General features: G+C 37.4%; 1 protein-coding gene across 4 annotated transcripts in view; it reads left to right on the forward strand.

Annotated features, from left to right (window-relative positions):
* The window catches only part of YWHAQ (tyrosine 3-monooxygenase/tryptophan 5-monooxygenase activation protein theta), a 31,233-nt gene that overhangs the window by 12,297 nt on the left and 3,196 nt on the right, over positions 1–15,740 (forward strand). For all 4 annotated transcript variants that reach the window (XR_014253648.1, XM_082425866.1, XM_082425867.1 and 1 more), the window contains exons 3-4: positions 13,242–13,365; positions 15,363–15,526. Coding sequence is in view for 3 of the 4 variants with exons in the window: in XM_082425866.1 (XP_082281992.1) it covers positions 13,242–13,365; positions 15,363–15,526 (288 nt within the window). In the remaining variant the exon portion in view is untranslated. The remainder of the gene's footprint in view (positions 1–13,241; positions 13,366–15,362; positions 15,527–15,740) is intronic.

The raw sequence follows: 15,740 nt of genomic DNA on the forward strand, positions 1-15,740 counted from the left end.
CTTACAAAAGACAAAGCTCATGTGGAAGTACAGGTATCTTTGCTATTATCTATTTTTGATAGTTTTCCTAGGATATAGCAGAACTTGACCCATATACTAAGCTAGCAAGGCAATTTTGACCTATTTTTAATTACTTGAACATATTTTCTTTTAGGTATCAGGATGTCTGTCCAGTTGGATTACTTATGACCAAACTAAGATTTGACTTCCTGTTCTGTTTGTTTTGTTTTCTTTTCCTTTTAAGGAACACTCTTGTTTTCTCACTATCATTTGTCATGTTTTACTTTGCAAATTCCAGTGGCTAACGTAGTTTCTGGATACTAGTAAATTGCAAGTTCTCTAAGGGGAAGGAAGTATGGACATTGATGCTTGCCTTGGTTCTTTTGGTAGCACTGATCTGTAAATGTTGGTAGATTGTGGTTGTGTATGTGTAATTGGTTTTCATGCAGATTGGCAAATTTGGAAAGCAGTATTAGTGTTGCCAGTGTATGTATTAAACTGTCCTTCCAAACCTTTACATCTTGGCCAGAGGGTTGGGAACTTTGAGCAGAAGGGATAACATTCGTATCTTGCTGTTGTGGCGACTCAGTATCCAGCTGCTAAAATGTGGAGATAACAGCAGGTCAGAGACAAAGGACTGGACATTACATTTGTTTCTAAGAATATCTGGAATTGGCTCGGCTGCCTTGGGTGAAGTAAGGGGACAAAGAACATGATTTTCTTTAACATTGACAGATTGCAGTTTACACAAACCTTACTATTTGTCAGAGGCTAAACTCTTTCTGTTATGTGTCTTCACCGCTGCAGTCATAACAGCTCTGTAGCTGTGTTGGAAGATGGGAGGAACGTTCTTATACAAGAGAGCATTTTTATTGTTTTTAAGTGCTGATTGTTTAGGAGAGGAGAGAGGGGTGTACTATGCTCACAAAAGGGCCCCTAAAAGGCACCACAGTGCCACAGTAGACGTTGATAGCAGTAGTACTGTCATTGGTGATCATTTCGCCTGGGTCATGGGGTGGTGGTGGCTAGACATCTTATAGACCAGGAGAAAGAGTTTGGAAATAATTGGGGACAGGGACATAGATCAAAGCTTTTTCTCTTTTTGTTGAGAACTTTGAATTCTTTTTATCTGTTTCCTCCCCTTCCCCTTTGCCTTTTTATCTTCTGGGTTCTAGCTCCGTATTTCCTTTTGCCCACAAAAGTAATTAACCGCTTGATTGCATGGACTACTCTGGCTTATTTTACTTTCGCTGTAACTACAGTAGCACATATCATATCCCTTTGGATCTGAGGAATCCATGTTAATTTCTCCGACCACGGTGACGGTTCATCGTGTCACATTAGTTCCTATTAATTTTATTAATTTGACACGTATTTCAGGCAATGTTGGATTTTAGGTCTTTTGTTACTTTTAGAATCATATCTCAAAAGTTTGAACACTTTTTATACGAGGTGGTTTTTAGTCTACACCCTTTCTCCCAGGAAGGCATGTTCACATTCATGAATGTTCCAGAGCTGTTTAAATTTTAGTAAATAGAAATTGGAGATATAAAGAACTTGGTAACACTTTTTCACAGATTTCTGTCCCTCAAATCAGGGTAAGGCAGAATTGTCTGTCTGTCTGTCAGGGTGCCAGATGAGTAACACAGTAGTGTACACTTATGGTCCAGGGTTTGTCTCCTTGGATTTAGGGCCTCCAAATCCACTTCGCTGGCACACTGAGAGGGGGAACTACAGGAGTTACAAATCAGGCAGTCATTGTCTAGCTGTGTTTATTGCTTGAAGGCAGATTTACTGGAGGGACCAAATTAGCATTAGAAGGTTGTTTGATGAGCATAGAAACCAACTAGAGGCAGTAGGTGGATGATCTTAATGACTAGTTACTATCAACACTGCTGTATCCGGCCTCACTCTTGGAAGACTGTTCATAGACCCAAGTACCGTCTTCTCTGAATAGTGCTGTAGATACTAGCAGTGTTTGCTTTTTCATTAACAACCCCCATACCTGCTGTATTCCCATCACCTAATAATGAGTGTTTTGCTTCTTAGCGCACCACTTTAAGTATTGATATTTGGGAGGCACCTCGTTGTTGCTCCATGCTCTTCCTGCTGGTGCAGGAATGGTAACAGTAGAAATAAGTGTGTATGTCAGTCAGTTGAGACAGTGCTTCCCAGCTCCTTCTGTCTTGTGACACACACAGAATAACCATATTTGTGTGACACACTTGGGAAAATGGATTTCTTCTCCAGCTTCATTCACACTGCTGCTCTGATGGCTGAGGGGATCAGTACTTCTTTATCACTTATATTAGTTGAAAGCTCTAGGTTTAGAGTCTAATCCTGAAGGACCATGAGTGCTAGGCTTTAAGTTTATTCTTTAACAGCCATTGGGATTTTTTTTTTTTTAATTTTATTTATTTATTTATTTATTTATTTATTTTTGGCTGTGTTGGGTCTTCGTTTCTGTGCGAGGGCTTTCTCTAGTTGCGGCAAGTGGAAGTCACTCTTCATCGCGGTGCGCGGGCCTCTCACTGTCGCGGCCTCTCCTTGCGGAGCACAGGCTCCAGACGCGCAGGCTCAGCAATTGTGGCTCACGGGCCTAGTTGCTCCGCGGCATGTGGGATCTTCCCAGACCAGGGCTCGAACCCGTGTCCCCTGCATTGGCAGGCAGACTCTCAACCACTGCGCCACCAGGGAAGCCCCATTGGGATTTTTTGAGCAGGGGATTAACATGTCCAGAATTTATGGTTAATCTTGTAGCAAGATGTAAAATGGATTAGAGAAAGAAGAAACCCTAAAACCTGATAGATCAGTTAGGTTATTGGATTAGTTGAAGTGAAATGATATGGTTAATTCTGGGTAATAGAAATAGGAATGAGACTGAAAGGATAGATCAGAATACTAGTACAGAGGTACAATCAGTAGGGCTTAACAACTGGTGGTAGGATGGGAAATGGAGAGTGAAAAGTCAAAGGTTGCGGTGATGAGGCTGGGTGGCTAGGAGGTAGGAAGATGGTGAGATGATTAGTAGAAATAAGCAATATAAATATAGAAACAGGTTTGGAAATAAATTTTTTCCTGTTTAAGGCATATTGAGGTCTAGTGGCTATTCATATTTCAAAATGTATACGAATACTTAGCCGTGTCACACTACGGAGAAGTTGGGATTGTGGATGGGGTAGTGGCAGGGGTTACATTACCTCCGTGAGTTTATTGCAATTTATAGTATGACCTTTAGCCTTTTTAACTCAAACACACCAGAATTGAGCTATTTTTGGGGGATAGATCCACAATAATCAAGCTCGTGTGACTGATATATAAAACCAAGAATATTAGTTTATTCATTTACAGTGAGGAATAACTAGCACAGAGATTGAAGTACTTGTGTTGGCGTGACCAGTAAGTTCTCATTCAGGAGGCAGGTAGACTCACATAGGAATCAACTCATAATGAGGGAGTTGCTTAGTAAATGTGGCATTATAACAAGAGAAGTGGATGGCTTTTCAGATGTTTAATGGCCGTCATCTCCAGGGTAGGGCATGGATGGATCAGTGGATTGATTGACTGTGAGTCACACTCCCCTAGACTATACAGTTATCCCTTAGTATCCAAGGGGGAATGATTCCAGGAGCCCCACGAATACCAAAATCTGCAGATGCTCAGGTCTCTTCCATAAAATGATGTAGTACAGTCAATAGGGTTGGCCCTCCATGTAAGCAACTTGCTGATTATGACTGTATATTGGATCCTTTCTCTTCAGTGTCTGTAACCCTTTTCTGTTTCCATGCCTCTGAGCGCTGTTCTTTCTGATTGACTCATCCTTATTTGTGAAGTAGATTTACTTTACATACTGTCGGATTACAGTCAAGTCTTGCATTCCTATTAATTTGCTATACAAATATATATATATATATATATATATATATATATATATATATATGTATTCTAGGCAAAATAAAGTCTTTTCCTTCAGTGGTTTATAGTTAAGAGTGGGGAGATGTGTGTTCCCGAAGTATACTCTGCTTCTTCGAGAAGGTTTCCAAAGTCTTGACTTGGAAAAAATTACATCCACAGGCTTGGGTGACTGTAAATATGGGGGACCAGGGGAGTGAGGCCAAAGAAGCATTAGGATAACACCCAGGTTTCTAACTAGGGCAACTGAGGGCTTTTCTTTCCTAAGACAGGAAATTGAGTAGGGGAGGAGAATCAACAGCAGATTGTATTAGGAAGGCAAATTTAATATGTTTTAGATGAGTAAGGTTTAAAGGGCCAGTGGCCCATCCAGGTGTCAATAAATATAAATAGAAGCACCTTGCCTGGTGCTTAAGAGAAAGACTTGTGTTGTGGTGCGTGGTGATGGAGGTTTGTGTACCAAGCAGTGTTCTAAGTAATTTGTATTGAGTCTTTCAGTCTTCACATCAGGCTGCTGAGAAGTACAGATTGTCATTAACTCTATTTAACAGTAAACTGAGGTATGAGCTGCAAAAGTAAATTGCCCAGCCAGGTAAAGGGCAGATTTGTGAGTAATCAGCATGTAGATAATTGGCTAAAGTCCTGACAATAAATATCTAAAATGAACCCACATCTTGTCAGTTACCTTAAAATGGATAGTGAGCTGTTGAAGTAGTTGAGATCCATGATTATTCTAATGAAACATTTCCTCCTAGTAGCAGATTGTATTATCATAGTTAATTGTCAGATTTTAGAAAGTGTAGTCTCTTAAAGGCAGACACTTGTTGGATTAAAGAAGGGGGGCAGGGAGCACATTAACTATCCTTAAAAATTTAGATAATCCTCTAAAAGAGGGTAGGAAAACACGTGTCCTTTACTAGCCAACTCAATCCTTTGCACATACTTAATACGAAAGAACTTTTGTCCTTTTAAATAATCTGAAATACTATGCTCTGCAAACATGAAGTATCACACATGTGTTGTTATTCAGCATCTTGTAATAATTCTGTGTTGTTACAGTTTTGGAAAAGTTGTTTTCGTTATTATGACCAGGAATTTTCCACTTACTCAGTATTGTAGTTGCTGTAATTATTCTACTTGGTGACTTCTCTTTTATTCCATTACTTCTTCCTTCCCAACTCTAAAAAGGTTCTTCCAGTAAAGATCTGAGTGAGAACTTCTGTCTTTGTCTGGAAATGTCTTTGTTTTGCTCCTGCTTCTATGTGGTACTTTAATTGGTTTTGGAATTCTAGCTGACAGTTGTTTTTCTCCTCACTTTGAAGATACTTGATTGTTTTCTGATGAAAAATCAACTGTCAGTCATACTCTTGTTTCTTCCTTTATATGTAACGTGTCATTTCTCTGGTTGCTTTTAAGAATTTTCTTGTCTTTGACATTCTGCAATTTTGCCATGATGGTCTGGGTATGAATTTATTTTTATCTTATTTTGCTTGGGATTTAGTGTGCTTTTCCACCTTGAAGATTATTTATATTCGTAACTGGGAGAATCTCAGCTATTATCTCTACATAACATCTCTTCCTCATTCTTTCTGTTTTCTCCTGCGATTCCTGTTGCATATTACCTTAGACATCATATCTTAGACATCTCTTTCTATTTGCATCTTTTGACTTATCCACACTTGTTTCATCTTTTTAGTTCTGTGTGTTCTGTGGCGTTTCCTCAAATATGCCTTCTGTTTTACTTTTTTTTGTTTTTTTTTTTTCTTTTAATTCTAAAAGCTCTCTCCCCCACCTCCAAGCTACTTTTTCTTAATTCATTGTATCCTATTCTTTGTCTTGACTTCTGTTTTGGGTTGTTTTAATCAAGAAAATTTTCAAACTTAACAAAAATAAAGAATGCTGTAATAACCCCCCATGTACCCATTACCCTGCTCTAGCAATTATGAATTTTGTTTTGTTTATATCCCCAACACACACACACCCATTATTTTGAAGCCAGTCCTGGGCGTCATCCACTTAATCCGTAAATATTAAAATATATATCTTTAAAGGATTCTTTAAAAGAGTCTTTAGACATTTTTAATATACTTATGTTTTATTACACGCTGTTTCATTTTTTAAGCTCTTGGGTACTAACCATCTGTTTGTCTGCTGATCCCTCATTATGGTGGATCTGTCCCTTGATTAGTTTTGTTATTTTTAAGAATTCAGATGTAGTTTTTCCTGTGGAACTTGTGTGTGTGTGCCTTGGATTATGCAAGTGGTTTTGATGATTTGTTTCTGCTGGGCACACTAAAGCCTCAGCCCACACTAAGCCTCGGCCCACAGATTTTCAGCTCGCGGACTCACACATCATGTATGAAATAAAAATTTGAAGAGCACCTGCACAGAACATGTGTTTGGGTTTCAGTTTTTCATGGGGGACGACACCCACATCCACCCACACCCCCAAAAGCCCAGGAAATAGCTTTCTTGCTACTTCTCAGCAGTGATAGACACCGTTTTTCTAGGGTCCTTACCCCCTACACATCACTGTCGTTGTGTTGTAAATTTTTACTTTTTTGCTCTAACTTCATTTCCTCTTCCTATCTAGCACTTGAATATCTCCCTTCCTTCCTTTGGAGCTTTGCTGTAATTTTTTCTTCTGTTTTATCTGTTTCTGTTTAGCATTTTGATTATTTTTAGAAGGGAAAGTCTGCTTGATCTTACCGTATTGCCACAACCAGAAATCATGTTTCTACCCATCTATTTTAAGGTGAAGAGTCATAAATTTCTTAAATACTCCATACAAGAGTGAGTTAGAGGGGGGTGTGTGTGTGTGTTTTAATCTGATACACTGCTATTCAGGTAGCATTTAATATGTGTTAGCATTTCATCTGGTGAGGTGGACAATACCTAAAAACACATTCAGACTTGTATTTCAATTAGAAGTCTTCTGTTCGTGTATTTGTGCTAAAATCAAATAGTTACATTAACTTGTGCTTCTCACATTTGTCAGAAACGTTGGTAATATTAGATCTGATTTAATATAACAGAAAAATATTAATAAATGCAGTTTTACTGCCAGACAGAGTCTTTATTGTTTAATATTTATTTATTTAATTTACTTATTTACTTGGCTGCACCGGGTCTTAGTTGCGGCACGTGGGATCTTTAGTTTCGGCATGCACGTGGGATCTCGTTCCCTGACCAGGGATCGAACCCGGGCCCCCTGCATTGGGAGCTCGGAGTCGTAACCACTGTGCCCCCAGGGGAGTCCCAGACAGAATCTTTAAGTACATGAAGTTATATGAGATACATCTGGAAAATGGACTAATATCATTAACATATATCCCTACATATCAGTAAGGGAAAAAACTCACTGGGAAAATGGCAAAGGATATAACCATACTGTTTAAAGAAAACTGCAAATAAAACTATAGTAAGATGTTTTTCCTTATTGAATTGGAAAAGATAAAAAATGATAATACCTTGGGCTCAGAAGGATGTTGAGAAATTAGAACACTTACACATTGCTAGTGGGGATGTAAATTGAAATTGCCCTGAGGAAGGACAGTTAAACATCTGTCTTCCAAGGATCGAAGGTACGTTTGGCACATTGTTGGAAAGAGCAACAGATTTGAAGCAACTTAAATGTTCATCAGAGGAAACTAAATAATTATGGTATGCCCATACAGTGGACATATATAATACTGTTCAGTGTTCTATAGCATGAGGCAGTTATAAACATGAATATGGAATGATCTCAGAGGGATTATTGCACGGAAGAGGCAAGGTGTAGAACAATGTATGTAGTACGCTAACATGAGGGAGGGGGAACGTACATGGATTTTAAATGTTTAAAATATCTGGAAGAACTTACAAGAAACTGGTGATGATGGTTACCTTGGGAGGGGAAGAACTGGCCGGCTCAGGATCCAAGGAAGGGAGAGAAACTTTATTTTTCACTTTTGAGTTTTAGGTGATGGACAATAGTACATATTATTTTAATGGAAACCAGAGTCTCATTGTGTGTGAATATACAAGTAAGGGAAGAAGAATCCTGTGAGGTTGAATTTGAATTCTGGATATATCAGTATGAGATGATGATTTTTCAAAAAAAAAAAAAATTTGCTGAAGGAGTGAAACACAGAATGGGGGAGACTTCTTTTTTCCTTATTTAGAAATTTTAGAGTGGTAGTTAATTAACTTGTACATTATTACTTTGATAAAAATAAAGACTTACAAAAACAAATAATTCAAGAAAAGCCCTGTGCCATCTTAAGCCCTGTAATATGTGTGAAATTCTCTTGCTGTTGCATCCATTTCAGTATGTTACCATGTCATGGTTAATGTTCATTTGACAAATAATGAGTCTTGCTCTATGGTAGGCACTGTGCTAAATACTTAACATACCATATACAGAATTTTGTGAATGAGAAATATTAAGGAAACATTTTTATCTAGAAGTTGCTCTGCTTAACAGGTTGCTCCTTTGATTTAATACCTTAGAATTAGCATAGATTATTAAAACTAGAAAATATTTTGATTATTTTATAGAAGAAATTAAACTAAGGAACTTGCTCTAGATGGAGACTCTAGAACCAGATGTTTGGTCCAGCATTCATTCCACTGAGGTTCAGTTGTGAAATTTGGTTCCTTTTTAAAAATGTACTTTTGCTGGTTTGGAAAGTTTTTTTCTACTTATTTCTTTTCGTTTTAAAAAGATTTTACTGTCTTCAGTGACTTTCTACCTGTTTTGCAATTGTGCCTTTTCCTATGCCATGGGCGCTCTGTGCCTTGGAATGTTTTCTTCCTCCATGCTTTCTGCCTGTTTGTAAAATGCAATAGAATTTTCTGGATGAAATATGACTTCCTTCTTGAGTATTGAATTTTTCTTTGATTTTGGTCTCTTGGAGTTAAAACCTAATTAAGAGATAGTTACTGTCTAGAGACTTTATTCTTCCTACATGTCAGTGGTTCTTTGTACTATATATAATACTTGAAGTTGGGATGTTAGAAAAATTTAGCTCTTACCATTAGGTAAATGTTCCGTTTGTTGAATAATTATGTTACCCTATATACTATATTAATTCATTTTTTAATATAAATTTATTTATGTATGTATGTATGTCTGCGTTGGGTCCTCGTTGCTGCGCGCGGGCTTTCTCTAGTTGTGGTGAGCGGGGGCTGTTCTTCGTTGAGGTGCACAGGCTTCTCATTGCAGTGGCTTCTCCTGTGGCGGAGCACAGGCTCTAGGCACCTGGGCTTCAGTAGTTGTGGCTTGCAGGCTCTAGAGCACAGGCTCAATGGTTGTGGTGCGCGGGCTTAGTTGCTCCGTGGCATGTGGGAACTTCCGGGACCAGGGCTTGAATCCGTGTCCCCTGCATTGACAGGCGGATTGTCAACCACTGCGCCACCAGAGAAGTCCCTATATTAATTCTTCTGTTTGCTTTGCTAATTAAATAACTTAAGGCCAAAGCCTTACCTCTCATAGATATGCTCCATTATTTTATAGGTTAGTACTAAGAATGCTAGCTTTATTTTCAGATTCTAGCCCCATTTAATTAATTATATGACTTTGTGTAAGTTTCTTGATTCCTAGGTGATTTTATTCACTTGTAAAATTATCATAATGGTTCTTATGTGCAAATAATACATGCAAGAGTGGTTAGAATAGGGCGTGGCACATATTGAACACTTAAATATTTGTTGAATGAGTAATGTAATCTTTTATGGGAACGTGTGCTGATTAAACAGATAAAAATATACAGATAGTGACTAGTATATGTGCCATAAAGTTAGAGATTGAACATGTTAATAGTGTTTTATTTAATGAATTTCAATAAGCTGATAGAGAGGAAATTGAAAATCCTTAGGACATTTTTTGTTTCCTGTTGATTATTTTGTTTGTATTTCAAGGCTCTTCATCAGTTACCTGCTCTCTTAAAAAAAATCAGTTTGGTATGTAAAGAATAAGCTATATAATGAGGAAGAAGAGCAGCTTATTTTGTCTATAAAACAAATCACTTATAAATGAATTTAAGATAAAAGTATTAGTTTTTTGGATGCCACACACGGACTATTACCACTGAAGCCAAATTAGTTGTTTTGGAAAAGCTATTGAAGTGATGGTAGGATTATTGTACGTAAACATAATTCACTCCTAGAGATAGAGTTAGTACTGGAGTTTTGTTATTCTTCCTAACCTTTTCTCTAAGGTTTGGGATTGAAGAAGAATAATTACTATACTAAATTTGCATCACTGTTATTTCTCACAATTTCATTTCTTGCGTAGTTCTTTACTGCTTTTATGATGTAATTCTCTTTATTGTTATTCCCATCATATTTTTCTGAGATTAAGCTTATTCTGAGGTCCTTTAGCATCTCCTAAAACGACCTGTACCATAATAACTTATATTTTTTCCTCTGACTTTGCTTGTATTTGAGTTTCTTTGGTCTAGAATGTTTTGTTACTAGTGCATCTTGTAATTTTAGGTAGTAAGTGCACTGACTTCACAGATCTCTCAGATTCTCAAAAAGGAATGTACTTCTTGCATTCTGCCTCTCAATCAGGTAACACTCAACACTGAAGGTAGCCCCAATCTTAGTTCTCCAAGCCTCCCAGGATCATAAAATTTGCTGGTTGAAGCGTCACAAAGGGGATCTCCTGCTTAATTGACAAGAGTAATGTAAAGGGGGAATTAGTGGAGGAACTTTTAACTACATTAATGTTAAAAATTGATTCCCTTCCTCTCCTGACTTCTTCTTACCAATGACCTTATCTGGGAAGATTTTCTTATTCCAGGGAGCTGCTTGTCATTTTGGTTTTTACTCTCTGACCTGTATTGAGTCTTTTTTATAATTTAATTTTTTTAACAAAAAATTGTACACCTAGGCTCTATATACCTTAAGTATTTATAGCCTTTATTCTGTGTGGTATTAATATTTAATAACTGGTATTGATAATACCTGATGTAGCCGTAAATCGTTTTGGCAAGACATGAAGCAGAATCCATTGTCTTTTAATTGGGCTAAAATCTACATCGCTGCTACTGATAGCACATGGAAAGACAGAATTATTCTGCACCTGTTGTTTCCTTCACAGAGAGCTAGTGGCATCTGACAAAGAACCATGATACCTGGCTGAAACTCCAGGATGGAAGTAATGCACAAGTCACTTTATAAAAGCCAACACTGTAAATCGTACGTAATGGCTATATGCAAACTAGTGATCAAAGTTAATAATTTTAGAAGGGAAAAGTTTACAGTTAGCTTATAAGTGGCTGTGTAAACTGATGCAGTAGCTGTGTAGCAGCTTTCCAAATCCTTGGAAGTCCAGCGTGCCAGTAAGAGAGTCCTCATGAGCATTCCCACATCTGGCTCAAGTGACTTAGGGGGGATGAGAGCTAGAATCACATTCCTCTCCTCTCCCCAAGTCCTCATTCTAGTCAGTCAGACTTTTCTCAGCCCCTGCTACCACATTTCTGCCACATTTAATCACAAAGTACTAGGTCTTAAATGTTCCAAGTGGCTTTTTTTTTTTTTTTTAATTGTAAATACTGTCTTTACCAGAGCTGGCACTGTTTTGGAGATCCTCTGTGAGATCTCATCTTAACTGCCTGACTTACTTGCGAGAAAAAGAAAAGTGGGAGGCACTTCATTTTACATTGTAGTTCCTTAGTTTGAATATAAGCAGAGGTGTTGGTTCCCACAGTATAAATACTGTGTTTGCATTATTTGATACTGCTTCTCAGAATCTACTCTTGTTTAAAATTTTTTTTTTTTAAGATAGAGATGACTGAGTCAGTTTGACATTTAGAAGCTTAGTGAACGTTTTTGTGGCTGTCTCACCATTGCCCCCCCCTTCCTCCCCAAAAACCCCCTAAATTCAGGTGTTCCATAGAAATAGTTTTAAAATTGGAAGTCATCCATGATATGTAAAAACGGTATTAGAGGAAAAATTTTAAGTAGTGTGATTTTGTAAGATTCTGGGAAAGAGTTTTTCTCAAGTTTATTTTAATAAATAACTATTAAAATTGTATTGGTGATGTTGAGCAGGAGAAATTCTTACAATATGATCCTGCCACTTTTATAACGTATAAATTTCTGGGGCTTCATTAGGTAATTTTATTGTAATACTAAGTTTAACTTCCCCTGAGCATCAGACCCTTTTAAAATATATTTTTTTAACCTAAACGTATTTTTCATTAAATTTAAGGATTTAAAATGTTTCTCTGTTTATTTTCTTTAAAATAATATGCATATAATCATTGCGTTTTGTTTAGGCTCTTTTTATTCAGATAAACAGCAAGAAAGCTCTTGAGTTAAAACTACATTTTCTAAACCATCTTTTACTTCTTTAGTATCTATTTGTTGATTTTACTCCCCCCAAATTTTATTCACCATAATATTTTTTATTACAAAAAGATTTTTAAATTACTTAGCATCAGGTAAAATTGATAATCCAAGAAGGTGTCTACCATATTCATTTTTTTGTGACTTTTTAATACTCCTGGGTACACCTTGTACAAATACCTCAGTTTGAGAGGCACTAGCTCATTGGATCAAGCGGACGTTTCTTGGTATGAAATGAGGGATAAAAGACATACTTAAATACTAACCCAATTTTTAAAAATAGTTGTATTTGATAGACATGACTGTCACATTGCTAGGTAAGTTTTTAGACCACTTACTCTCAACCCCTAGACTCACCCTTTTTTTGGATGAGCGCTGGTTGCAGAGGACACTGAGTAGCCCTGCTCTGGGCCATAATGGCTTACTTATTCTGTGATTATACTCTTCTTCATATTTGATGTCTTAAACATTTTATTTCCCCTCCCTAAAATGATTGCGCATCCTCGTTTCCTAACTGCTGCATTCCTTCTGTTCCTTCTTGACAAGGAAATATCCCTTCCCCAGGGAAGCCTGTCTTTACAGTGATCATCACCAGCAGAGCCAGACATTCCCTCTCTGTGCTTCCGTAGCCCCTTATTCACATATCTGTACTGTTAACGGTATACTTACCTCTCATTAGACTGTGAACTCTTTGAGGGCAAGGACTTTATTTCCCCTCTGGTCAAATACAGTGCCTAGCACCTAGCTGGTATCAGGAAATGCTTGCTTCAGTGAATGGATGAGTGGGCAGACAGGCTCTTTCTAATTAGTGTTTGATGTAATATAGCTTTGCCATTAGAAAGTATGACTTGCTGTGACCCCAGAGCGTTCAGCTGATGGCGGCCACCTGACCCCTGCTCTCTAGCCACGCCTCCAGTCCAGGGTGGTACCGTGTGGAGCTCCTGTGGCAGTTGTGTTTTCTAGTACCTAATGTTTTAACTTATTTCTTTCAGGAATTGTTGGATAAGTATTTAATAGCCAATGCAACTAATCCAGAGAGTAAGGTCTTCTATCTGAAGATGAAGGGGGATTACTTCCGGTACCTTGCTGAAGTTGCTTGTGGTGATGATCGGAAACGTAAGTGTATTTGGTTTATGGGTAAAGCTACAATATAAAAGAGAGGGAGGATAAATTTATAATGTTACCTTACGTTCTCAAAAAACGAAAACATAGTTATGACTTTACATTATGTGCTCTTTATGAAAAATTAAACTCATAAACTCTCTGATTATAACCTGATAAGATATTATTAAAAACAGGCTTAATCTTTTAGGCTTTAGAATTTGGTTCACCATATTTTTAGCCCCAGAGTTCTTTGCATATGCTTTGGGTGATTCTGTTGTGTCACATGGTCTTCAGCATCTTGTATCTTGAAACTTAAGATAACTGGAAATTACATATAGACTAGAAACAGGACATTGTACTTTTTCTACTTGACGTATTAATTTATTAATTACTACCTATTTTGAGGGATCATAACATTGACTACTAATTACACATAACCAGATTTCTGAAGAGGAGAGGTGAGATGAGAGTATTATTGCTGGTATATAATTTATCACAGAAAACACAGCTATGGGGAAAAGAGTAACCTAATTTCCTAACTTGATTGTAAAACAGTCAAAGTAAATTTATTAGCAGTGAACTCGGTCTCCTGGAGTATTTGGTAGCTGAGTGTACGGTAGTATATTGTGTATGTGCCTGCTACTCCGTTTATGAAGCAAGTTCTGGGTAGAAGTATCACTTAAGTCCTTATTTTTTTTCCAGTAAGTTTATTATTTTCTTCCTCATTTTACCCTATCCAAAAAGGGCATGCCCCACAAACGGTTATTACAGCCTCCTCTTCCTCTCTCTCAGAGAGTTACTAAAAGTGAGACAGTTTTAGCATCCCCCAAATCAGTGTAATTTAAGATATAAAGAGAAAACTTTTGTACCTTGCTGTAATAGAATCTGTATACTAAACTGTTGTGTTATCAATATATAATTTCTGTTGCCATAATGATAAGCAAAATTGAATGTGACAGGTATTTGCACAGAACTGAACATTTAAACGTCAGCTAGTCAAGGGGGATATCTTTGGGAGGTTGGGCCATAGCCCCAGCATTAATCTGATCTGACCCTTTCTGGCTCATTGGGATTTTCTCATCCTATACGTAGAACACTCCAGTAGTCTGGGATTTGTAAATAGTCTGTATTTACAGTCTAGATGCTGAGACGCTTTAGAACTCTCATTGTAATGCCTCCTTATGTGCTGGACACCAAGAGCTCCTTAGTTAAATGTGAGGGCCATACCAGCTATGTTTAGATCAGTGAATGTACCATTGAAGAAGAAGAAGGAAAGGCACATATTTGGGCTTTAAAGGGATAACTTGATTTCTGTTAGGTCAGTCCTTCTAGAGCTGTAATGGGCCCAATGGCCTCATTCGGAAAACCTAACCTTTTCAAAACATGATATAATCAGATTAGTGTTGGTAGTTCTTCCTGAACATTTTGTTCAGGAAGGTGACATTTTTATTAAGCCAGTAATCAAACTCTGGTCAGAGCAGATTTTGATCTATGTATTGGTGCTTTTATATTGCGTTTCACATAATACATCTTGATACCGAGGGTCAGTATTATTTCTACAGATGAGTCACAAAAATAAGAGATTTTGGTGGTGATGATCTTTGTAAAATGTTTCCATTATTGTGGGAAGGGATATTGCAGCTGATTTTTTTCAAGTTTTATTGTGATATTATTGACATATATCAAATTGTTGTTAATTGCTGCATTTTCAGGTAATAAAATTAGAAGACATGAAAGAAGAAAAGTGTTTTAGCCCCAGAGATGGAAAAACCTGATATACTGTCTCATGGTTTTTTTATTAAGCTGATTATAAACAAGCACCATTATAAACTAGTTTTTTAATAGCCCAGTACAGGATAATGTTTTTGGTTTGCTACTATGGTTTTAAACGAAGGCTACAGAGAGAAGTCTGGTTCTACCGAGTTAGTAGCATATGTTAAAGGTGTTACTGTATACTGGATGGATATTTTCAGTACCATGCTTTTTTATTTCGTTTTTTCCCTTTACAGAAACGATAGATAATTCCCAAGGAGCTTACCAAGAGGCTTTTGATATAAGCAAGAAAGAGATGCAACCCACACACCCAATCCGCCTGGGGCTGGCTCTTAACTTTTCTGTATTTTACTATGAGATCCTTAATAACCCAGAACTTGCCTGCACACTGGCTAAAACGGTAAGATGTGTGTCCAGAAATACCCTCTTTAGGTTATTTGAGATAGCAAGCATGTTAATGTCTAGGTATTTTACTTGAATATCCAGGGATGATTTCTACATTTATTTGGGTATCTCCTTTTTCTTACCATCATGACCACCTACCACTGTCCTTCTCAAGATCTTACTCTCCCAGCTATGGTTGTAAGCAGTAAGATCTGTCTAAAGAGCATATT

The sequence above is a fragment of the Balaenoptera physalus genome (genome assembly GCF_965194825.1).
Source record: "Balaenoptera physalus genome assembly, chromosome: 15".
NCBI classification, from domain to species: Eukaryota; Metazoa; Chordata; class Mammalia; order Artiodactyla; family Balaenopteridae; genus Balaenoptera; species Balaenoptera physalus.